This window comes from Oncorhynchus masou, chromosome 18 (genome assembly GCF_036934945.1).
Source record: "Oncorhynchus masou masou isolate Uvic2021 chromosome 18, UVic_Omas_1.1, whole genome shotgun sequence".
Classification (NCBI taxonomy): Eukaryota; Metazoa; Chordata; class Actinopteri; order Salmoniformes; family Salmonidae; genus Oncorhynchus; species Oncorhynchus masou.
Window position 1 is genome coordinate 51,653,835 of NC_088229.1, and position 25,400 is coordinate 51,679,234.

General features: G+C 43.0%; 2 protein-coding genes across 4 annotated transcripts in view; both read left to right on the forward strand.

Moving 5' to 3' along the window:
- rundc3ab (RUN domain containing 3Ab) overlaps positions 1-13,069 on the forward strand; it is a 51,423-nt gene extending 38,354 nt beyond the window's left edge. For both annotated transcript variants that reach the window (XM_064923633.1, XM_064923632.1), the window contains 3 exons: positions 10,763-10,876; positions 11,216-11,316; positions 11,567-13,069. In XM_064923633.1, the coding sequence (XP_064779705.1) occupies positions 10,763-10,876; positions 11,216-11,316; positions 11,567-11,709 (358 nt within the window). In that variant the 3' untranslated portion in view covers positions 11,710-13,069. The remainder of the gene's footprint in view (positions 1-10,762; positions 10,877-11,215; positions 11,317-11,566) is intronic.
- A 7,031-nt stretch (positions 13,070-20,100) lies between these two features.
- Positions 20,101-25,400, forward strand: part of LOC135504778 (protein FAM117A-like) — a 33,568-nt gene continuing 28,268 nt past the window's right edge. The window contains exons 1-3 of one of the 2 annotated variants that reach the window (XM_064923634.1): positions 20,101-20,729; positions 23,184-23,329; positions 24,291-24,386. In XM_064923634.1, coding sequence (XP_064779706.1) covers positions 20,606-20,729; positions 23,184-23,329; positions 24,291-24,386 — 366 coding nt within the window. In that variant the 5' untranslated portion in view covers positions 20,101-20,605. The remainder of the gene's footprint in view (positions 20,730-23,183; positions 23,330-24,290; positions 24,387-25,400) is intronic. The other variant, XM_064923635.1, reaches the window with a different exon arrangement.

A 25,400-nucleotide genomic window follows, 5' to 3' on the forward strand; every position in this document is an offset into this window, starting at 1 on the left:
GATGAAGGTGACAAAATGATTACCGTAATCAGAATGATGAGAAGTTTGAGCGCGCTCGATTTACGTCACATTATGTGACGGTGCTCAGTTTTTTGGCGGCATGAGTCTTGTGAAAGCGGGAAAAATCCATAAATTAGCCGCGTCATTGTATAAAGGTTCAAAGCGTGGGAAAAAAGTAGCGGCTTATAGTCCGGAAATTACGGTAAACTAATGAACAACAACACTTAGGCTTCTACTTCCAGCTTATACATACTATATATACTTTATGGACACAATCTTTTACAGTAGTTCAATTTTGTTTATTTCAAGTCTTGTCCTTCCTCTCCCTTCAACCTCTCCCATCTATTTCTGATGTCCATCCAGTTTGATTTACAGTTGAAGTCGGAAGTTTACATACACTTAGGTTGGAGACATTAAAACTCGTTTTCAACAACTCCACAAATTTCCTGTTAACAAACTATAGTTTTGGCAAGTCAGTTAGGACATCTACTTTGTGCATGACACAAATCATTTTCCCAACTATTGTTTATAGACAGATTATTCCACTTATAATTCACTGTATCACAATTCCAGTGGGTCAGAAGTTTACATATACTAAGTTGACTGTGCCTTTAAAGAGCTTGGAAAATCTCAGAAAATTATAGCATGGCTTTAGAAGCTTCTGATAGGTTAATTGACATAATTAGAGTTAATTGGAAGTGTACCTGTGGATGTATTTTAAGGCCTACCATCAAACTCGGTGCCTCTTTGCTTGACATCATGGGAAAATCAAAAGAAATCAGCCAAGACCTCTGGTTCATCCTTGGGAACAATTTCCAAATGCCTGAAGGTACCATGTTCATCGGTACAAACAATAGTACGCCAGTATAAACACCATGGGACCGCTGAGGATGGAGACGCATTCTGTCTCCTAGAGATGAACGTACTATGGTGCGAAAAGTGCAAATCAATCCCAGAACAACAGCAAAGGACCTTGTGAAGATGCTGGAGGAAACAGGTACAAAAGTATCTATATTCAGTATCTATATTTGGCCATAATAACTATCTTTATGTTTGGAGGAAAAAGGGGGAGGCTTGCAAGCCGAAGAACACCATCCCAACCGTGAAGCACGGGGGTGGCAGCATTATGTTGTGGGGGTGCTTTGCAGCAGGAGGGACTGGTGCACTTCATAAAATAGATGGCTTCATGAGGTAGGAAAATTTGGATATATTGAAGCAACATCTCAGACATCAGTCAGGAAGTTAAAGTGTGGTCGCAAATGTTTGTTTTTTCACCTTTATTTAACCAGGTAGGCTAGTTGAGAACAAGTTCTCATTTGCAACTGCGACCTGGCCAAGATAAAGCATAGCAGTGTGAACAGACAACACAGAGTTACACATGGAGTAAATAATAAACAAGTCAATAACACAGTAGAAAAAATAGAGTCTATATACATTGTTTGCAAAAGGCATGAGGAGGTAGGCAAATAATTACAATTTTGCAGATTAACACTGGAGTGATAAATGATCAGATGGTCATGTACAGGTAGAGATATTGGTGTGCAAAAGAGCAGAAAAGTAAATAAATAAAAACAGTATGGGGATGAGGTAGGTAAAATTGGGTGGGCTGTTTACCGATAAGACTATGTACAGCTGCAGCGATCGGTTAGCTGCTCAGATAGCAGATGTTTCAAGTTGGTGAGGGAGATAAGTCTCCAACTTCAGCGATTTTTGCAATTCGTTCCAGTCACAGGCAGCAGAGAACTGGAACGAAAGGTGGCCAAATGAGGTGTTGGCTTTAGGGATGATCAGTGAGATACACCTGCTGGGGTGGTATAAGGTGCTTTAGTGACAAAACGGATGGCACTGTGATAAACTGCATCCAGTTTTCTGAGTAGAGTGTTGGAAACTATTTTGTAGATGACGTCGCCGAAGTCGAGGATCGGTAGGATAGTCAGTTTTACTAGGGTAAGTTTGGCGGCGTGAGTGAAGGAGGCTTTGTTGCGGTTATAGAAAGCCGACTCTAGATTTGATTTTCGGTTGGAAATGTTTGATATGAGTCTGGAAGGAGAGTTTACAGTCTAGCCAGACACCTAGGTACTTATAGATGTCCACATATTCAAGGTCGGAACCATCCAGGGTGGTGATACTAGTCAGGCGTGCGGGTGCAGGCAGCGAACGGTTGAAAAGCATGCATTTGGTTTTACTAGCGTTTAAGAGCAGTTGGAGGCCACGGATGGAGTGTTGTATGGCATTGAAGCTCGTTTGGAGGTTAGATAGCAGTGTCCAAGGACGGGCCGGAAGTATATAGAATGGTGTCGTCTGCGTAGAGGTGGATCAGGGAATCGCCCGCAGCAAGAGCAACATCATTGATATATACAGAGAAAAGAGTCGGCCCGAGAATTGAACCCTGTGGCACCCCCATAGAGACTGCCATAGGACCGGACAGCATGCCCTCCGATTTGACACACTGATCTCTGTCTGCAAAGTAGTTGGTGAACCAGGCAAGGCAGTCATCAGAAAAACCGAGACTGCTGAGTCTGCCGATAAGAATATGGTGATTGACAGAGTCGAAAGCCTTGGCAAGGTCGATGAAGACTGCTGCACAGTACTGTCTTTTATCGATGGCCGTTATGATATTGTTTAGTACCTTGAGCGTGGCTGAGGTGCACCCGTGACCGGCTCGGAAACCAGATTGCACAGCGGAGAAGGTACGGTGTGATTCGAGATGGTCAGTGACCTGTTTGGGTCTTCCAAATGGACAATGACCCCAAGCATACTTCCAAAGTTGTGGCAAAATGGCTTAAGGACAGCAAAGTCATGGTATTGGAGTGGCCATCACAAAGCCCTGACCTCAATCCCATTGAACATTTGTGGGCAGAACTGAAAAAGCGTGTGCGAGCAAGGAGGCCTACAAACCTAACTCAGTTACACCAGCTCTGTCAGGAAGAATGGGCCAAAATTCCCCCAACTTATTGTGGGAAGCTTGTGGAAGGCTACCCGAAACGTTTGACCCAGGTTAAACTATTTTAAGGCAATGCTACCAAATACTAATTGAGTGTATGTAAACTTCTGACCCACTGGGAATGTGATGAAAGAAATAAAAGCTGAAATAAATCACTCTCTCTAATATTATTCTGACACTTCACATTCTTAAAATTAAGTGGTGATCCTAACTGACCTAAACCAGGGCATTACTACGATTAAATGCCAGGAATTGTGAAAAACTGTTTAAATGTATTTGGCTAAGGTGTATGTAAACTTCCGACTTCAACTGTATATTTGCCATATATTTTTAACTGTGCTGTTTCACAAAAGTTTTGAACCTATATACATTTTACGGACACAGTATATACTCTCACATTCTTAGCAGTTTCCCTAACTAATGGAAAACCTTAGGGCAACATTACGGGTAACATTACTAAAATGTTCTCTCTCCCTCGAATGTTAGCTGGGTAGGGTTCTGGCGGCTCTGTTATTGTGTGGGGTGTATTTTCCTTTTATGGTTTAGGTCCACTCAACCTCTCAGAAGGCAACGTAAACTGCAGTAAATACAAAGCTGAAGGGTTTGATGAGCATAAATTATGTAAACCGTATGCCCTGACCATCTCAGTCACCATATCTTAAACCAATTGAAGAATTATGGGACATTCTAGAGAGTTACCTGAGACACACCAAATTATGGAATTTCTCGTTTTTGTAAACATACACAGAATATGGTTGCCATGTTCTCAGAACATAATATATTAATATTGGGGCGGCAGGGTAGCCTAGTGGTTAGAGCGTTGGACTAGCAACCAAAAGGTTGCAAGTTCAAACCCTCAAGCTGATAAGGTACAAATCTGTCGTTCTGCCCCTGAACAGGCAGTTAACCCACTGTTCCTAGGCTGTCATTGAAAATAAGAATTTGTTCTTAACTGACTTGCCTAGTAAAATAAAGGTAAATTAAAAAATATTCTAGACATGTTTCATGGGAACATTGCAAGAATATTTGTGTCCTCCCACAATTTTTTTTACACATCGCGTCACTGTTGCTGAGCCAATCAAGGCACGGATTGGTGAATGACTGATCCATTCATTTCGCTACTTTTAACATAGTGTTTTTACACGTTTTCACACTTGATTACATTGTGCATGTTATAAGGTAATTATTAATCAACTTGTCTTCACCTGAGATTTGAACTCACAATCTCCTGGTTCATGGTTCTCCGATCTTTCCCGCTATGGTATGATACCATGTCCATGTCAAGTATTGGTTAATATGACTATTCTGATCATTGATTTGATTGACCTATTTCAGCTATTTAAGGGCTTTCTGTATAGTTGTCTAATGTTGGTTGGGCATATTAACATGTTTTAATGATACTCCTGAATCACTATGATAGATAAAATATATTTTCTTGAGTGCACTTTTAACAGAGCTGAGATTTACTTCAAAGTGCATTCACCCTATTGCTTACACCTATCAAGTTGTTTCATCTACATAAGTGTAAATGCCTAGGGAGGAGGGGTTAGGGTTTCTTCTGGACAGGGCCTAACTCTACTGGCCCATTAAGCACATGCCCATGAGATAACCCTTATTGGGACAGTGTTCAGTTCGTTCCTCATTGGTGCTTGTGGCCTGGGAGGCTGGCCTTTTTGAGTTCCTCTGTCCAGTGTCTGTGTTCTTTTGCCCAGCTTAATTTTTTCTTTTTATTGGCCAGTCTGAGATATGGCTTTTTCTTTGCAACTCTGCCGAGAAGGCCAGCTTCCCAGAGTCGCCTCTTCACTGTTGACGTTGAGACTGGTGTTTTGTGGTTACTATTTAATGAAGCTGCCAGTTGAGGACTTGTGATGCGTCTGTTTCTCAAACTAGACACTCTAATGTACTTGTCCTTTTGCTCAGTTGTGTACTGGGGCCTCTCACTCCTCTTTCTATTCTGGTTAGACAGTTTGTGCTGTTCTGTGAAGGGGGTAGTACACAGCGTGGTACAAGATCTTCAGTTTCTTGGCAATTTCTCGCATGGAATAGCCTTCATTACTTAGAACAAGAATAGACTGAGTTTCAGAAGAAAGTGCTTTGTTTCTGGTCATTTTGAGCCTGTAATGGAACCCACAAATGCTGATGCTCCAGATACTCAACTAGTCTAAAGAACGCCAGTTTTATTGCTTCTTTAATCAGGACAACAGTTTTCACCTGTGCTAACATTATTGCAAAAGGATTTTCTAATGATCAATTAGCCTTTTAAAATTATAAACTTGGATTAGCTAACACAGCGTGCCATTGGAACACAGGAGTGATGGTTGATGATAATGGGCCTCTGTACACCTATGTAGATGTTCCATTAAAAAATCTGCCATTTCCAGCTACAATAGTCATTTACAATGTCTACACCTTATTTCTAATCAATTTGATGTTATTTTAATGGACAAAAGAAAATGGCTTTTCTTTGAAAAACAAAGAGATTTCTAAGTGACCCCAAACATTTGAACTGTAGTATATACTTCCATAACGGTAGTGTTTATACTTTGATAGAGTGGGGATTGGAACCAGGTGCCTCCTGGACGACGGCCTCCATGGCTTCGGACTCTGCATGCGAGAGAGGGTAGATGTGCCCCTGTGGGAGGGTAGAATCAGACAGTAGATTGATAGTGCAGTCCCATGGGCGATGAGGGGGCAGGCACGTGGCACGAGTCTTCGAAAAGGCCATCTGTAGGTCCCGGTACTCCTCCTGGATAGGGACGTGGGTGGCCTGGTCCGGACTTTCCATGGAGGTGGCATAGATTGACACATCAGACATCCCCTGGCACTCCTGCGACCAACCAAACAACCTCCTCTCTGTCCACGATATTCTGGGGTAATTCAGCTGTATCCATGGGAAACCTAAAACTTCGGGGTGTGCAGGAGATTCTAAGATGAAGAAAGTGATCCGTTCATGGTAGTTGTGAGCAACTGTGAGGGAAATTGTAATCGTGGTCTGGCGCACCAGTCCTGTTCCTAGGGGAAGGTTGTCTATGGCAAGAACTCGGATAGGGGGTTGTAAAGGGACTAGAGGAATGCGTAATGATAAGGCCACTGACCGGTCTAGGAAATTACCGGCAACACCTGATTCCACTAAGGCAGAACTCAGTGGGGGGCCAGGATAGTCAGGGGGAGGACGGGCTGGGTGGACAGAGAGAAGCAAGGCACGTCCACGCCTACCTGTGAAGGTGCTGAAGCGCTCCTCGCCCTGTCACTTCCTTGCCTGGTTCTCCTTCTGGGACAGGTGTTCCAGGGGTGGTCTGACTCCCCGCAGTAGGAGTAAAAGACCCTGTTGAAACCCCGCGGGGAGCTAGGAAGGTGGTGTTGTAGCGTGCAGTTGGCGTACGGCCAAAGCGATGGCTTGTGTGACAAACAGGCTGGTGAGCCAAAGCGAAGGCTGGTGTGACAAACAGTTGACCAATCACAGACGAAGGGGCATAGACTTCTGTTCCCGAAACATCGGCAGGCCTCGATTAAAAAAAAGTGTGTGCCCGGACACCCAGCAAAACCCTTACCGAAGTCCAAAACGAACAAAATGTTGTCATAATATATACACAAACTCTTCCGAACTGTTTTGCCTGGGAAGCACTTGGACGCTTTTAGGGGGCCTGGCCTGCCCTACCGTACCCCCTTGCCCGTACAAATAAACTATTGAAATACATATAATTTATTTCACGAGACGCGTGCTGACAGAAAGAAGCAATAATCTCAGATAAAGCATCCGAGCGAGTGAAACAGCGCTCCTCTGTCTCATTATGTGTAGACCATGTATCTGATGCTGTTTGAACAACGAGTCATACTCTTTTTGTCCTGACAGCATCAGATACATGGGCCACATATGGTAAGACAGAGGGGCACTGTTTCACTCGTTTGGATGCTATCTCAGGTGAGATAGTTTCAGCAGAGAGGTAGAGGGGAAGTGAGAGGGCTGACTCTCGCCAAAATAAGCCCAATGCGTTTCTATGAGCTTAATATGCAGACCTAGGCTTGTCGCCTGCCTTCATGCTTTTGGGACAACGACTCCCATTGTTAGAGTGGAGACATGAGCATCTCATCAGTATACTGTATACAGGTCTCTGGTTTCAGCCACTTGCGAATTGGAAAGGAATGTTGGCAGATAAACAGTGCTGGCTTCCCCTAAAGTAAATTGATGTTTTACCAAAATTGTATAATTACACCTGTCTAAATAAAATCATTCAATATACTTCACCAGAGAGCATGATTTTGCCAACAGAGGATTATTAGCTGTGGATTCTTTCAAATCACGTAAGCCTATGCCTATTTGGGAAGCCAGCAATTTGGGCAGCCTTGGTGATTATTGGTTTGCGGCTGTCAGTGAAAAGCATCTAAATGTGCATCTAAATGCATCTAAATGTGAAGACAATGTGTCTTGAGTATAATTTAAATGTTGAGACAAGAAGGGGATGGGTGTTTGGTGAAGATATGACATGTCTCTCTCTACAGTGCATGCACTCAGCTCTCCAGAATGTGCTCAGATATCTACAGCCAATCCTTGCGCATTCATAGTTTCATTGTGGGAATTATTTTCCCTTTGAATGGTTATTTTGACAAATTCCCCAGCTGACAAGATACAAATCTGCCGTTCTGCCCCTGAACAGGCAGTTAACCCACTATTCCCAGGCCGTCATTGAAAATAAGAATTTGTTCTTAACTGACTTGCCTGGTTAAATAAAGGTAAAATAAAAAAATAAAATAAAAATATGTCACCAGCAGTAAATGTAGCTTTCATCCCCATCATTTGGTTACATTCATTTCTGTTAATGCATGTATTAATTACAGTAATTTATGATTCTCATTGTCGGGGTAGAAACGTTATTTACAGAGTTCACAACCTGCTACACTTCTAAGAAACCAGTTTTGGTTTATTTCATAATCATCAATTCCAAGTTTTGTAAAAAAAAAAATATATATATATATATATAATTGGCTTTTGTTTGGAGTGCTCCATGTGAGCAATGAGCATATGTCTGGTTTCTCTATCCTGATTATGCTGAGGGAGCGTGCATATCTGAGCACGAATAGAAGTACTTGGCCTGCTGCACACAAACGTAGGAAAGTGCCCCTTTGGAAATATCTGATTTCTGGCCTTTTATAACTCACCATGTCCACTGCTAATAAGCTGAGCTTCGCTGTCATTTTTTTCTTCACCTCACACAGTAATTCAACAAAAGTATATATCTTTTTTACATCCATTGAGAATGATAATAGTTCCTCACAGTATTTTAAAAATCTTTCCAACAATCTCCCGGCCTCGATAATCACCAAGCCAAATATCATGATCTGATGATCCCATATATCCCGTGTAAACGTCATAAAATACCTCAACACTTCTCCCTTGCTCAAAAACAGCTGTCTGTTCCGAGCTCACTGGCATGGAAAACTCAAAGGGCCCGGAATAGGCTAGTTGATACAATGTTGCAGGGTTCGCGGATTGATTTGATACAATGCTAGCTCAAGTAAAGACAGATAGAGAGGCAGACAGGCTGAGTAGAGAGATTAATGTGGTTAAAAGATCCGGAATTTTCATGAGGATATTCTCTGCTGTTTTTATTTTTTGTCTTTAGGCTTATGTATTTTACTTAGTTGACGATGGAAGTTATACGCTTACTGCTGCATTGGCCTATAGGAAAATATTTTTTGAACCGCCAATCGATCAGTGTGTCAATGTGTTAAATGGCTGGTGCTCTTGCATTAGTTGAATTTTAACTTTTAGATATTTGCCATTTTAATTCAGATTTTAACGATTAACCACATTCCCCTCTATAGAAATCAAATTTCTATCCAACTAATTCGTTATGGCCCCAGCGATGCACCTATCTGATCTAATTAAAATAAGTTTCTCAATGACAGATGTTTGTTCTACATGGTATGTGGTGTCGAGTTCAAAAATACTATGGAGTTCTTTTTGAGATGCTCAGCTATATACAGTTGAAGTCGGAAGTTTACATACACCTTAGCCAAATACATTTAAACTCAGTTTTTCACAATTCCTGACATTTAATCCTAGTAAATTCCCTGTCTTTGGTCAGTTAGGATCACCACTTTATTTTGAGAATGTGAAATGTCAGAATAATAATAGAGAGAATGATTTATTTCAGCTTTTATTTCTTTCATCACATTCCCAGTGGGTCAGAAGTTTACATACACTCAATTAGTATTTGGTAGCATTGCCTTTAAATTGTTTAACTTAGGTCAAATGTTTTGGGTAGCCTTCCTGCTTTGTCTTGGCTGTGTGCTTAGGGTTGTTGTCCTGTTGGAAGGTGAACCTTTGCCCCAGTCTGAGATCCTTAGCTCTCTGGAGCAGGTTTTCATCAAGGACCTCTCTGTACTTTGCCACGATCCTGACTAATTTCCCAGTCCCTGCCGTTGAAAAACATCCCCATAGCATGATGCTGCCACCACCATGCTTTACCATAATGATAGTTCCAGGTTACCTCCAGATGTAACGCTTGGCATTCAGGCCAAAGACTTTAATCTTGGTTTCATCAGACTAGAGAATCTTGTTTCTCATGGTCTGTCCAAGCGGGCTGTCATGTGCCTTTTACTTAGGAGTGGCTTCCTGTCCCTACCACATAAAAACAGCCCCTTCAGCATGATGCTGTCACCACCATGCTTCACTGTAGGGATGGTACCAGAACTGTACTTTGCTCCCTTCATCTTTCCCTTGACCTTGACTAGTCTCCCAGTCCCTACCTCTGAAAAACAGCCGCACAGCATGATGCTGCCTCCACCATGCTTCACCGTAGGGATGGTACCAGGTTTCCAAGTGTGACGCTTGGCATTCAGGCCAAAGAGTTCTGTCATGGTTTCATCAGACCAGATAATCGTTTAGGTGCCTTTTGGCAAACTCAATGGGAACAGGATGCACCTGAGCTCAATTTTGAGTCTCATAGCAAAGGGTCTGAATACTTACGTAAATAAACTATTTGTTTTCTATTTTTAATACATTTGCAACCACTTTTAAAAACATGTTTTTGCTTTGTCATTATGGGGTATTGTGTGTAGATTGATGAAAAAAACTGTAATCAATTTTAGAATAAGTCTGTAATGTAACAAAATGTGGAAAAGTCAAGGGGTCTGAAAATGTTCCAAATGCACTCTAAATGAACATGCACAATGTAATCATGCGTGCCAAGTATGTAAAATAAAAACACTATGTTAAAATCCCTGTGTGTGAGTATCCCTTGCCAACAAACAAAAAGAGTTGTGAATCACCAATCAGGCCCTTGATGGGCTTGGCCGTAGTAATTAAGGCATGATATGTATTGATTATTTTTTGGGGAAAACAAGGGACCATCAGGTGACATCCTGACTGATACACAAGAAATGTTCTTGCAACGGCCCCATGAAACATGTTTCAAACTTTAATATCTTACGTTCTGAGAACATGGCAACCATGTTCTGTGTATGTTTGATGTCACATCAATTGAATATTCTCCTAATCCTCAGAAAACTGGACACAGGAATGTTCTTGCAACGTTCTCATGAAATGTGCTTGGAACAGTAATGTCTTATATCTTGTATATTCTAAGAACATTGTAACATAGATAGAATGTTCCCCTAATTAACAGAAAACTGGACACTCAAACATTAGGGTAACATTACGGGTAACTTTACTAAAAATGTTCTCTCCCTAGAATTGTTAGCTTGGTGTGGCGTACACATAGTCACTGTGAAGTACAGGGATATCACTGTAAAAGCCTACCATATTGACACAATTTGGATATGCTTTGATTATACTGGGATTCTTGTGTTTTGTAGGACGAGCCTGATTCCGTGTGACTCCAACATTTTGGCCAAAAACCTGTCAATCCCTCTCGTCAACCAATGGCAACAGCCCTACAACAATCATGACGATGGCAAGCTCTTTCGCAGGTGTGACTACATCCTCCCAGCAAAATGCTTGTCTTTGTACTGCATCTATGTAGCAGCAGTTTGGTTTAATTAGTTCCTAAATTCGTAAAGAGGTTATTTTGTTGATCAGTCAATTGAAATAAGGAGGAAAAGGTGCAGCCAATAATGTTTGTTTTTTAACCATTTGTCTGCTTGGCCTTGAAACATGACATAACTTTCAGATTGAAATTAACGATATGAGGTAGATATGATTGTTTGTCATGTAGAATCAGGGATCGTGTCAGCACTGAGAGAGCGAGAGGGAGGGAGTGTGAAAAAAAAGAATGAGAGTATATTTACTATGTCCCCATATGCCTGTAGGAGGAGCTTCCCCAGCACAGAGCTGCTGTCAGTGGTCAGCCTGGACTCCGACTCCCAGAGTACAGCAGGGCAGCAGAATGGAGAGGCGTGGTGCACAGCAGGTGCTGTAGTCACACACTCATACACACTACCCGTATTGTTCACAAATCAGGATACATGCCATTACACCACACACAGACAGCAACGCATCTATGGAGCCATGGACACATGCATGCATAAGATCGCCACACACGCAAGCGTGCAGAAATTATGCACATGCACTCCTGTGCTCTCATGAATATAAAACCATGAACACACCTACAGCTAACACACATTTCATGTTGGTTTTGACAACATATGTCCTTCCCCTAGATAAAGACTATACCCCTTCCATGATGGTCCTGTGTGGTTCTCTAAACTCCCTGCCCAGCTGCAAGTCCCTGGCAAGCCTTAAGTCCAGCGAGTGCCTGGTCCACATCAGCACAGACAACAGCCCTGCCCTCTCTCCCAGCTAGAGGGCACCAAAGAATGACTGCCATTCACAAACACTGGGAGACACAGCTCAGCCCAACATGAGAAACCTGGGTCGTGTTCATTAAGCACCAAATGGGTGAAGACAAACTGAAACAGGGAGGGACTCCCTGGACGTGTCAAAAAAATAAACACACATTTTCCTTTTTTTCTTCTGCTGTCAAAAGGAGGACGATGTTCACCCTCAATAAACCTTTAAATTCCCTTTATTCCACCCTCATTCCTCAAATCCAACAATCTCTCATTTCAAAACACTGTCATGCTTCATCTCTGACTGAAAAGCCTGTCTATCACATGCATCTCCAATCGTGTCAAAAAAGAAAACCAACTGGAAGAGCTGCAGTACTGCCCAAACCCTTCAATTCCACTGTCTTTCAATGTCTTTACTCGGCTAAACTGCACACCATCTCCTATAGATGGGAAATATGGTTGCTTACTTGAAAACATAGCCATTATACAATTACAGATCATAATTTACAATTTACAGCAACTACAAACATGTATCTCTCCCGTTGACCAAAACATTTCACCTCCCTAGAGGGTTGTACTGTAGAATTACAACTATCTGTCTGTGTTCGTCTGTCTCTGTCTTCAGTCTTGCAAGTCTGTCGGTAGTAGTATCGGTACTAGTATCTACTTTCTGCCTACTGTGAACTCTTGCAGTGCAGGGCTTTGAACTGTCAGGGCTACCTTGACACCATTCAGAAGCTTAGCCATTTTTTTTGGTTGCTATATTACACCTGACGTGGCATTATTACAAGTCTGTTAGCACAAGCTAACATTGAGGGATGCAAAGGGGTGTGTATTATATAATTTCTAAACATACAGTAGTGGCCACTCTGATTGTGAAGAATAAATTAGCAGTGCTTCAAATTACCAAGTAAGTATCAATGAAGCTTTGGGCCCGACTCAGTCAATTCAGTTATCCAGGTTTTCAGGATATGGTGAAAATGAAATTGCTCTTGTACTGCACAAATGCATGGAATGTAAGTGTGGGAAACAACCAGAGACATAACTGCATATCAATTCAAGGCTGTGTTGCTGCGCAGGACAGATGTTGCCTTTCACTTATCCTTCTGACCTGGATTGAATTGTTTTGATTGAATTGTCTGTCTGTCTGTCTATGAGTGCGTTTTTGTGTGAGTGTAGGACTTACTTGTATGAGTATTGGATGTTGCAATTTTGTGGGGGGTGTATGCTATTTATTTTGTATTATGATGAATTCCCATTATACTTACTCGTTTTATTTAACTTCATGTAGATAGCCATCTCATCCCAGGTGTTGGGAGTTTGGATGTATGTAATTTAAAACAGCAATAAAACAACCTTTTTTGTTAAACATTACATTGCTTTGTGTTGTTGCTAAAGTATGGATACTTATGGTACAGTGCCTTCAGAAAGTATTCACACCTCTTAACCTTTTCCACAATTCCACAATCAAGTCACATGGATAGTTTTTAACATGATTATTGAATGACTACCTCATCTTTGTACCCCACATTTATCAATTATCTGTAAGGTCCCTCAGTCGAGCAGTGAATTTCAAACACAGATTCAACCAAAGACCAGGGAGGTTTTCCAATGCCTCCCAAATAAAGGTAACTATTGGTAGATGGGTAAAAACAAAAAAAGCAGACATTGAATATCCCTTTGAGCATGGTGAAGTTAATAATTACACTTTGATGGTGTACTAATACACATAGTCACTACAAAGATACAGGTGTCCTTCCTAACTCAGTTGCTGGAGAGGAAGGAAACCCTCAGGGATTTCACCATGAGGCCAATGGTGACTTTAAAACAGTTACAGAGTTTAATGGCTGTGATAGGAGAAAACTGAGGATGGATAAACAACATTGTAGTTACTCCACAATACTAACCTCAATTACAGAGCGAAAAGAAGGAAGCCTGTACAGAATACAAATATTTCAAAACATGCATCCTGTTTGCAATAATGCACTAAAGTAAAACTGCAAAAAAAAATTGGACAGGAAATTAACTTCATGTCCTGAATACAAAGTGTTATGTTTGGGGCAAATACAACACATCACCAAGTACCACTATTCATATTTTCAAGCATGATGGTGGCTGCATCATGCTATGGTTATGCTTGTCATTGACAATGACTAAGGAGTTTTTTGGGATAAAAATAAACAGAATAGAGCTAAGCCCATGTCACGACATCTGCTGAAGTCGGTCCCTCTCCTTGTTCGGGCAGTGTTTGGCGGTAGATATCACCGATCTTCTAGCCATCACTGATCCATTTTTCATTTTCCATTGGTTTTGTCTTGTCTTCCTTCACACCTGGTTCCAATCCTATCAATTACATGTTGTGTATTTAACCCTCTGTTTCCCCTCATGTCCTTGTCGGAGATTGTTTTATAGTATGTGACTGTGCTAGTATGTGTTGATGTGCAACGGGTTTTGTACCCACTTTGTTATTTCTATATATTTTGTTTTTTGGAGTTTGGTCCGCACTTATTAAACGACTCCGTTTATACCAAGTTCGTTCTCCTGCGCCTGCCACCAACACGCACCCATTACAGAATCTCCGACCACAACTATGGAGTCAGCAGGAGAAGGTAACCCGGCCATTGAGGTGGAGGAGCGCGTCCAGGAGCATGCAGTTATGCTTCACCATCTTGCCTTCGCCATGGATCGAGTTGTCCAGACAAATGGACTGCTGGGAGAGACAGGGAGTTCTTCCAGCTCCTCCACCATCACAACCAGCGTCTCTCTTGAGCGTCCTTTTCCCGCCCGAACCCTCGGAAACGGGAGGAGACGAGGAGCGCCCATGAGTTCACCCTGTAGTTTAGGACTCTGGCTATGGAAACATATGTCTCCGAATCCCTGCATCAGGGGTACATCCTCGAGTTCCTTTTTTGTGAAGCAGACGGAGGGAGGTCTACGCCCGTGTATTGACTATCGGGGTCTGAGTCAGATCACTGTGAGGTATAGCTACCCGCTACCGCTCATAGCCACAGCGATAGAGTAAATGCACGGGGTGCGCTTCTTCACTAAACTAGATCTCAGGAGCGCTTACAACCTGGTGCGTATCCAAGAGGGAGACGGGTGGAAGACTGCTTTCAGTACCACCTCTGGGCACTATGAGTACCTCGTCATGCCGTACGGGTTGATGAATGTGTCATCAGTCTTCCAAGCCTTTGTAGACGAGAATTTTAGGGCAGGGTGTAGTGGTGTATATTGATGACATTTTGATATACTCCGCTTCATGCGCTGAGCATGTGTCCCTGGTGCGCAAAGTGCTTGGTCACCTGTTGGAGCATGTACATCAAGGCTGAGAAATGCCTGTTCTTCCAACAGTCCGTCTCCTTTCTAAGATATCGCATTTCCACTTCAGGGGTGGAGATGGAGAGTGACCGCATTGCAGCCATGCATAATTGGCCGACTCCCACCACGGGAAAGGAGGTGCAGCGGTTCTTGGGGTTTGCCAACTACTACCGGAGGTTTATCCGGGGTTTTGGTCAGGTGGGGGCTTCCATTACCTCACTGCTGAAGGGGGGCCCAGTACACTTGCAGTGGTCAGCTGAGGCAGACAGGGCTTTTGGTCACCTGAGGGCTCTGTTTACCTCAGCTCCAGTGTTGGCCCATCCGGATCCCTCGTTGGCGTTCATGATGGAGGTGGACGCATCCGAGGCTGGGATAGGAGCGGTGCTCTCTCAGTGCTCGGGTACACCACCTAAGCTCTGCCCCTGTGCCTTCTTCTCAAAGAAGCTCAGCCCGACGGAGCGAAACTATGATGTGGGGGACCGGAAGCTGTTGGCTGTCGTCAAAGCCTTGAAGGGGTGGAGACATTGGCTTGAGGGGGCTAAACACCCTTTTCTCATCTGGACTGACCACCGCAATCTGGAGTACATCTGGGCGGTGAGGAGACTGAACCCTCGCCAGGCAAGGTGGACCATGTTTTTCACTCGTTTTGTGTTTACCCTTTCCTACTGACCAGGCTCTCAGAATGTTAAGGCAGACGCATTGTCCCGGCTGTATGACACAGAGGAGTGGCCCATGGATCCCAATCCCATACTACCGGCCTCTTGCCTGGTGGCACCAGTAGTGTGGGAGCTGGACGCGGACATTTAGCAGGCGTTGGGTACAGAGCCCGCTCCCACCCAGTGTCCGGCTGGGCGTCTGTACGTTCGGTCTACTGTCCGCGACCGGCTGATCTATTGGGCCCATACTTCACCCTCCTCTGGTCATCCTGGTATCGGTCGAAGGGTGCGCTGTCTTAGTGGGAAGTACTGGTGGCCCACTTTAGCTAAGGACGTGAGGATTTATGTATCCTCCTGCTCGGTGTGCGCCCAGTGCAAGGCTCCTAGACACCTGCCCAGAGGTGAGTTTACAACCCTTACCCATTCCACAACGGCCATGGTCGCACCTGTCGGTGGATTTCCTGACTGATCTTTCTCATTCACAGGGTAACAACACGATCCTGTTCTTTTATCTTAGTCCTGTCGTCTCCTCCCGTTGCTCGGTCTCCCTACATCCCTGCAGACTGTGGAGGCTCTATTTACACACGTCTTCTGGCTCTACGGGGTGCCTGAGGATATAGTGTCCCCAGTTTACGTCGAGGGTTTGGAAGGCGTTCAGGGAACGTCTGGGGGTCTCAGTCAGCCTTACCTCAGGTTTTCACCCCGAGAGTAACGGGCATGTGGAGAGAGTGAATCTGGACGTGGGTAGGTTTCTGAGGTCTTATTGCCAGGACCAGCCAGGGGCGTGGATAGCGTTCGTGCCCTGGGGAGAGATGGCCCAGAACTCGCTCCACCACTCCTCCACTAACCTTTCTCCCTTCCAGTGTTTATTGGGGTATCAGCCGGTTCTGGCTCCTTGGCATCAGAGTCAGACCGAGGCTCCTGAAGGTGGACATGGGCGGCCTCCCATGTTTCTTCCGCATGCCATACTGCGCCAGAAACTGGGCGCAGACCGTCACCACAGTGGGGCCCCGGTGTACACACTGGGGGTCTGGCTCTCGACCCGAAACCTGCCCCTCCGCCTGCCCTGTCGGAGGCTGGGTCCGTGGTTTGTGGGGCCATTTAAAGTCCTGAGAAGAGTGAACGAGGTATGTTACAGGTTACAGCTTCCCCCCGATTACCACATTAACCCCTCGTTCCATGTGTCTCTCCTCAGGCCGGTGGTGGCTGGCCCGCTCCAGGAGTCTGAGGTACGGGAGGTTCCTCCGCCCCCTCTGGACATTAAGGGGACCCCGGCGTACTCCGTTTGTTCAATGCTGGATTCGCGACGTCAAGCGAGGGGCCTTCAGTACCCCGTGGACTGGGAGGGGTATGGTCCAGAGGAGAGATGCTGGGTTCCGGTGGTGGGGGGGTGCCGTCACGACTTCCGCCGAAGTAGGTCCCTCTCCTTGTTCGGGCGGTGTTCGGCGGTCGATGTCACCGACCTTCTAGCCATCACTGATCCATTTTTAATTTTCCATTGGTTTTGTCTTGTCTTCCATCACCCCTGGTTCCAATCCCATCAATTACATGTTGTGTATTTAACCCTCTGTTTCCCCTCATGTCCTTGTCGGAGATTGTTTAATTGTATGTGACTGTGCTAGTATTTGTTGTCGTGCAACAGGTTTTGTACCCACTTTGTTATTTTTATATATTTTGGTTTTTGGAGTTTGGTCAGCACTTATTAAAAGATTCTCCTGCGCCTGACTTCCCTGCCACCAACACGCACCCATTACAGCACAGGCAAAATCCTACAGGATAACCTGGTGCAGTCTGCTGTCCAACAGACACTTGGAGACAAATTCACCTTTGAGCAGGACAATAACCTAAAACACAAGGCCAAATATGCACTGGAGTTTCTGAACAAGATAACATTGAATGTTCCTGAGTGGCCTAGTTACAGTTTTGACTTAAATAGGCTTGAAAATCTGTCAAGACTTGAAAATGGCTTTCTAGCAATGATCAACAACCAACTTGACAGAGCTTGAAGAATTTAAAAAAGAATAATGTTAAAATATTGTACAATCCAGGTGTGCATAGCTCTTACATGATGACCAGACGGCACAGGTGACATCGCACACATGTTGATTTTGGCCCCCCACACCAGCCGCAATCAGGACACTCAGGTTGAAGTATCAAAGTCTGAACCAACTATATTAATTTGGGGACATGTCAAAAAGCATTAAACATTTAGAGTAATTTACCTAGCTAGCTTGCTGTTGCTAGCTAATTTGTCCTGGGATATAAACATTAGGTTGTTATTTTACTTGAAATGCACAAGGTCCTCTATGCTGACAATTAATCCACAGATAAAATGGTGAACCGAGTAGAAATCTCTCCTCTTTCAGGCTTCTTCTTTGGACTTTATATGGCGGTTGGCAACCGAAGTTAAGGTGCATCACCACAACCAACTGGACTGAAGTGTGGGTCTCAGTGTAATGATTGAATAACATGCATATATATGTACATTTATTTTGCAACGCTCGTGGTGTGGTCAGCATGTTAGAGACTTAGCCAGAAAGACTCACAGCTGTAATCGCTGCCAAAGGTGATTTTAACATGTATTGACTCGGGTGTGAATACTTATTTATTTAAATGTGATATTTCTGTGTTTTTTTTATTAATACATTTGAAAAAAATATTCAAACGTGTTTTCACTATGTCATTATGGGTTGTGTGTAGTTGGGTGAGAAAAACATATTTAATACATTTTGAATTCAGGCTGCAACACAGCAACATGTGGAATAAGTCAAGGGGTATGAGTACCTTTTGAAGGTACTATATGTTGACTTATTGCATTTGCTCTGTCACAATATAATGGTATCTCTACTGTAGTGCATGACCCATATCCATTCTTCTTCTTGAATGATATGTGTCTTTGTGTCATGCAGGTTCAAATATGGGTTCTAGTTCTGAAAGACGTGCCAGTTTGTACGAGCCTGATTTAAAAGTTATCTTGCATTGTTTTCAGTGCATTTTCTTATTTGACCTGAATGGAAGTACAAAATGCTATGATGAGACAATGCTCTGTTATGTTTCTGCCATTCGCCATTAAGTTCAAAATTAGACCCTTAAGATCTAAGAGAACCAATACTGTTGTGTACTTCACCAAAACCTACCAGATCTTCCCCTTTTGTGGTCTTCCTCCTTTTGTATTCTAACTTTTATTAAACCAACACCCCTCCCCTTTAAAAAAGGAACCAGACGAACAAAGACTGGGTCAGAGGATAGAGTCATTCATTCATTAGCACAGTCAAACAGACCTCTATGTCTGTTTGACTACAGCAAACAACTGCTGTAGGTCTCTCGTGGAAGATGGTAATAGAGGATATTGAGGAGTGAGGACACATTCCTGGTTGACATACTGTCCTATTAGTTCCCTAGGTATAACCCAATGATGTATACACACACACTCACACTCGCACACACATCTATGGTATGACCCCATGTGGGCTATGCTATAGGTCATGGAAGGTTTGCGAAGGGTAAGTGATTTTCTGTCATGACACTTTTTGACTTGTGAGGTCAGCAACACAAGACATGCAGTATGTACACTGTGTGCGTGGACATGGGGTAGTAAGCGTGACCCTTTGTGATAATGCTGCTCATTCACTCCCTCCCATTTCAGGGAGGCCGATGCAATGGCCTGTTATCTCTGGTGTAGGTTGAAGTTCCACTTGAATTGCTGATCTAGGGTCAGTTTTGCTTTGTACCTACCAGTGGGTAACCTTTAAATATTGGTTGATTAATGCTGATCTAGAATTTGTGGTTAAAGGCTACTACTTCTGGTTTGAGTGTTATCTCTATCCCCTCTCCGGTCACAGCATTGGCACTCCCTCTCTCACAGCTCAGGGAAAGTTATCTATCACCACGCACACTGTCACACACCACCCATGTTCCACAATCGCCCCTCTGCGGAGATACACCTCGTTGTCCACCCTCAGACACAAACACACGAACACACTGATTACATAAGAGTGAGCCCGTTATTAGAATGACTGAAGATATGCTTATGCATTGAATTAATTCATTAATAATGGATGTATAGATGAATGTCATATGAAGACTGTCCATTGTGCACAACAAATATTATTTCAGTATTTCAGGTTAAAAGTCATTTTAAACAACAATATTGAAATGCAACATTTTATCAGCTTGAATAGCCTAGGCTATGTGATAAGATTTTGAATCAGTGTCCAGTTTGATTATCCCAGTCTTGAAACAAAAACAATAGAACGTTCAAATCAATATGACAAATGAATTGGGCAGTGACATGTTTTTTCTGTCACAGTGATCGATTGGTAGTGAGTTGCTCAATGGACTTATGGTAATACATTTCACTAACCAACCAAATCTCAGATTCAAAACTGGACCCACCCCGCATAATTACATCCACACGAGCGTGAAAGTTGTTTGAGTTGGCGTCAATCAACAACGCAAGAAACTCCACCGTGACCACCTCAACTTAGTTGGTGATCAGAATAAGTTCCATTGCGAATAATTATGATGATATATCGTTTACTAAGAAGACTCGTGATATGTAGTTTATTAACTTACTGAGGTTGGACTGCTTCCTTCTTTGACAAAAGTGCTGCAATTGCTCAGTATCGTCACAAAGGAACTCTGCTGGCTGGCTGGCTGGCTAGCTAGCTAACTCGCACGAGCAAAGACGATCCATTTAACTATTTCTTAGGCATAGCCCAGTTAGAACACTATTTAGCTAGCTACCCATTAAAAACACGCACTGACTTGAATAGTTATCAACGTGAAGTAGCTAAGATCTCAGAGGGAACAGGTAGCCGCTGTTTTAGCTTGAGTGAGACCTCCCCAGTCAAGTTCTAGAAGTTTGGTATTCTAGCATTTACCAGAAATCCAACGAGAGCTAACTAAAACCTTGAGTTGCAGCCGTCTTGGGAAGATGTCTTGCCGAAGCGGAGTCAGCCAGACCCGGGGAGACACTTCTGGTCCACAGCCTTTGAGAGCAACAGTTCCATTCCAGCTGCACAGCAAAGCACAGACCAGCTTGAAACATGGCAAGTCCGGTATGGTAAACACAGACAGTACAGATATAGCTAGCTAAGGTTACCTACATGTTTTGATTTTCATTTGAGTATCTCATTCAACATAAACCCAAACCAACAGTGGTAGAAATGAGCGTGGGTGAGAAAATAAGGTCTTGCAATTATACTGTTAATTGTTCATTTATGGTAACTGCTTTCAAAAGTTATGCTTTCATCTGATGACAACCAGTGAAATGTACAACAGAACAATTTAATAATTGCCTGCCAAAGGAAATGGTTGAAACAATGTTACACCCATTCAACCGTCCAATGTTGAATAAGGTCACTTGAACAAAAACAGACAAAATGGCTGTAATATACAGCAATTACTAATATTACTCTATGCTACATAACTTAGATTGTATGACTTAATTTGAAACTGTCATATAACAGTGGTAGTAATACAGCTGTACTGTTGGAACCTTCCGGCAACAGTTACTAGTTAAAACAGGTTGAATACCTTTCTGGACTTCATGAATTATCAGTCTCCCCATCACCAAATACAACTAAAATAAGTGTAATGGGGTTCTACACTAACTTTTTCCACTAGTGGCACTAGCACATGATTTGGTCCACACACTTGTTTTAACAAAAAAAATGATACTTGACCTAGTTTGAGTCCTATAATGTGCCCTCATTCCATACAGAACCAGGCTTAACAATGACTATTCATCTTTTAAATTACCATGCCCTTGTTCTTACATTGATTTGGATAGATTTACTGTAACAGCAAAGAAAAGAGACTGCTCAAATAAAGTGCAAAAAGTTATTGCAGATGTCGACGGTTGTTCTTTGCTGCGAAATCCTCTAGAGAGCAGAATTTCAAAAAACAACTTTGTTTTTCAGTGTCAACAACAGTGCGTAAAACCACATCGGTTGACCATTTATGAGGTCTGGGAGAAATGTCTTATTTTGTTGGTGTGTGTTACCATTTATTTCAGGTGCATATCAGCCAGACAGTTGTTTGACAAGCAGTGTTTCTGTAGCGCACTTTGTAGTTATCTTTTTAATTGCCTTTCCATCTACCCTAGAACGGTTAGGCTATCAATAGCATCGTTAATGGCTACGCGAAGTAGTGGACATATAGGTCCTATGCTCACTGCACATGCAATTGAAAGATACTGTCCCCAAAATATTGAATTACTGGCCCGGTCAAGATCTGACTGGAAAGTGAATGATGTGTGCATCATTTCAATAGCAGGTGATTTTATTTATATAGAGCTCATAAATATTAAGTCAAATTCAAGGAATTTCAAATACTTTTTCATTTTATATCTAATTGTTTTAGCCTATAGGGGATGCAAAATGGTATGCATTACCGCTTTTAAGAATGTATATGGGCTCCCGAGTGGTGCAGAGGTCTAAAGCACTGCATCTCGGTGTTAGAGGTGACACTACAGACTCTGGTTTGATTCCAGGCTGTATCACAACTGGCCATGATTGGAAGTCCTGTAGGGTGGCGCCCAATTTGCCCAGCGTCGTTAGGGTTTGGCCGGGGTAGGCCGTCATTGTAAATAAGAATTTGTTCTTAACTGACTTGCCTAGTTAAATAAATATGAAATATATATATTCTTTATAGGCCTACCCAATGCATTGACGTTCACATTATTTTGACATTCTAAAATTTGTCAGAATAATGTGGGCATTGCCTGATTTTTTTAAAATGGGGTTGAGGTCTGTGCATGCCAGTCAAGTTCTTCCACACCGATCTCAACAAACCATTTCTTTATGGACCTCACTTTGTGCAATCGGGCATTGTCATGCTAAAACAGGGAGGGGCTTCCCCAAACTGTTGCCACAAAGTTGGAAGCACTGAATCATCTCAAATGTCGTTGTATGCTGTAGCGTTAGGATTTCCCTTCACTGGAACAAACATGCATTGGGGCAGGTAGCATTTTTCCTGCATCCGCCAAACCCAGATTCGTCCATCGGCCTACCAGATGGTGAAGTGTGATTTCACTCCAGAGAACGTGTTTCCACTGCTCTAGAGTCCAATGGCGGCAAGCTTTACACCACTCTAGCTGACGTTTGGCATTGCGCATGGTGATCTTAGGCTTGTGTGCGGCTGCTCGGCAATGGAAACCCATTTCATGAAGCTCCCGCCGAACTGTTCTTGCAATTGGCATTGAGGAGTGTTTCTGTCAGTTATAATGCCCTTTTGTGGGGAAAAACACATTCTGATTGACTGGGCCCAGCTCCTCAGTGGTTTGGCACTGGCTGCCAAACCACTGGTTTGGCAGTGGGTGGGCCTATGCCCTCCAAGGCCCACCAATGGCTACACACCTGCCTAGTCGTGAAATCCATAGATTTGGGCCCAATTAATTTATTTCAATGTACTGATTTCCTTATATGAACTGTAACTCAGTAAAATCTCTGAAATTGTTACATGTTGCGTTTCTATGCATGTTAAAATTCTCCTCCTTTCATTGTTATCAGAGAAGAAGACCAAAGCGCGACAGGTGACCCCTGGGATGCGGCGGACACTCTCTCTGGATGCCATTGTGGGCCCCTACCTGCAGGGCCACTGGCCCAAAGAGCCCGAGGGCCAGGCAGGCCTCTGCAGGAAGAACCAATCAACCCAGGTGACTACCTCCCATTGAATTCTCTGACAATATCCTTTTGTTATATTTCTTCCATTTTGTATCTGAATGGGGAAAGTCACAAAGTTTTTGATTTAAGTTCAGGGATGGTAGTTATCGATGTTCTGCTAGTTAGGCTTTGTTAGGAACATTAAGTTGTATGTATATAGAATAAAAACAGACAAAATGATCTACAATAGGCTAAGCCTACATCATTCGACTCATGTTTTGAGGTTAATAATAGCCAGCACAAGTGACCGTAAATTACCTGTAAAAGTATTTGTCTAGGCTTTGGAGAGGTTGCATTTAGGTCTGGGCTTGTAGCAGAGGATTGAGAGTGAGCGAAAAGGCAAGTACTGAGAGACGAAAAAATTGAGTGTTAGGTGGTGGTTCTGCTCTCTGAAGGAGTGAGAACCACAGTCGTGTGAACATGTCTGGAGTCAGCTGACAGGGCCTTTTTTTGTTGTGCAGCAGGCTGCACCCATCCTATCTGTGTGCTTGCGCTCTGCAGGGACTCGCCACTAGCCCACATCCTCTCCCTCTTTCTCCATTTCTCTGAGGCTTGAGAGGCAGCAAGCATACTAGGTGTGTGTGTAGGGGTACGGTGTGAGTCTCTTACCTCAAGCCCTTATGTTCTGCTCTCTCTCTGTGCAAAGATTTATGTTTTCAACACCGTATGCATGATGTAATGTCATATCTGGTAATAGATGATGGACATGACACAATGTGTCTTACGTGTCCCCTCTGTCCTAGTCAAAATGTCAATGTTGCACGTTATTAGACATTATTCAATGCCCTAAACATTTAAAAACAAAACAATTGAAGACACCAATGCACTTGTGTTTTTTAACTTGCATTAGGCGTGGATAAAATGTTTTTGATTCCATGTGGTGAACCCCTCATGACATGGAATAACGTGCGACTTAGGAAGATGATAATGATGACACTGCTCTTCCTCCTCCAGACGCCTGACTCGTGGTCAGACGAGGCTTCGAACAGGAAAGGCAGCGAAGGGCACAAACGCTCTGCATCGTGGGGCAGTGCTGAGCACCTACAGGAGGCATGTAATACACTGACACCCACTCACATCGTATGAAATCACAAGTGTTTGTGTGAGAACAGGAGTTGAAATCTCTTAGGTCTCAAAAAGACAGACGGGTTGCAAAACTCCCGGTAATTTACCAAAGTTAGCACATTGTTTGGACATTTTGGTAATTAAGAAAATTATGGAAACTTTGGTTATTTATATTTGAATAATAAAACAAAATATATTAATTAGGGATGTAACGATTGACCGATGCTCATTAGTCCCCGATTTTTAAATGTTTAAGATACAAGTGCGTGGGTCCGTGGACCCCAAACCTTTCCAAATGTAGCATGCATTGGTCAGAAAATGGATTCAAATGTTACGAATTGCCGGTTCGTATTTTTCTTTGGCTCCTGTTACATTATTTCTACCTTCTGGAAATACCTTATCTTTTGTGACAAGTGATGTCAAACTGCATGTAACTGTGTTGAGTCATTGATCGACAAGTCATTTTGCATGCCCCACAACCCCAGGCAATAAATGGCTTATGTGATATTAGGCTTTATTAGTTTTGACAACGTATGTCATTTGCTAGGTTATTGTTATCGATGTGCTGTTGAAATTGTGTTTTGCCGGTATTGAAGTAGCTACCAGAGAGACAACTGTCATCTGGTTATACCTGCTTAACAGGGCTTACAATACATTTTATTTGAATGTTCAGGTACACCATCACCAATTGTTTGAAGCAAAACTACCAAAACTATCAGTGTATATGGTCATTTTTACATATACAGGTTAAAGTTACAAAGACAGCAATCCCTTTTGAGAGGCGCCCTGCGTGGCCAAAGCGAGAGGAGCAGACAATATCACTCTGTAGAAACTTCCAAGTGTTCAGAACCAGTTGATTTGTGATAAGGGGGTGAAATCCAGTTGTGCGATATATTCATTGCCTACAGTGCATTAGGAAAGTATTCAGATCCTTTCCCTTTTCGAAACATTTTTACGTTACAGCCTTATTGTAAAATGGTTTCTGCAGCATTGAAGGTC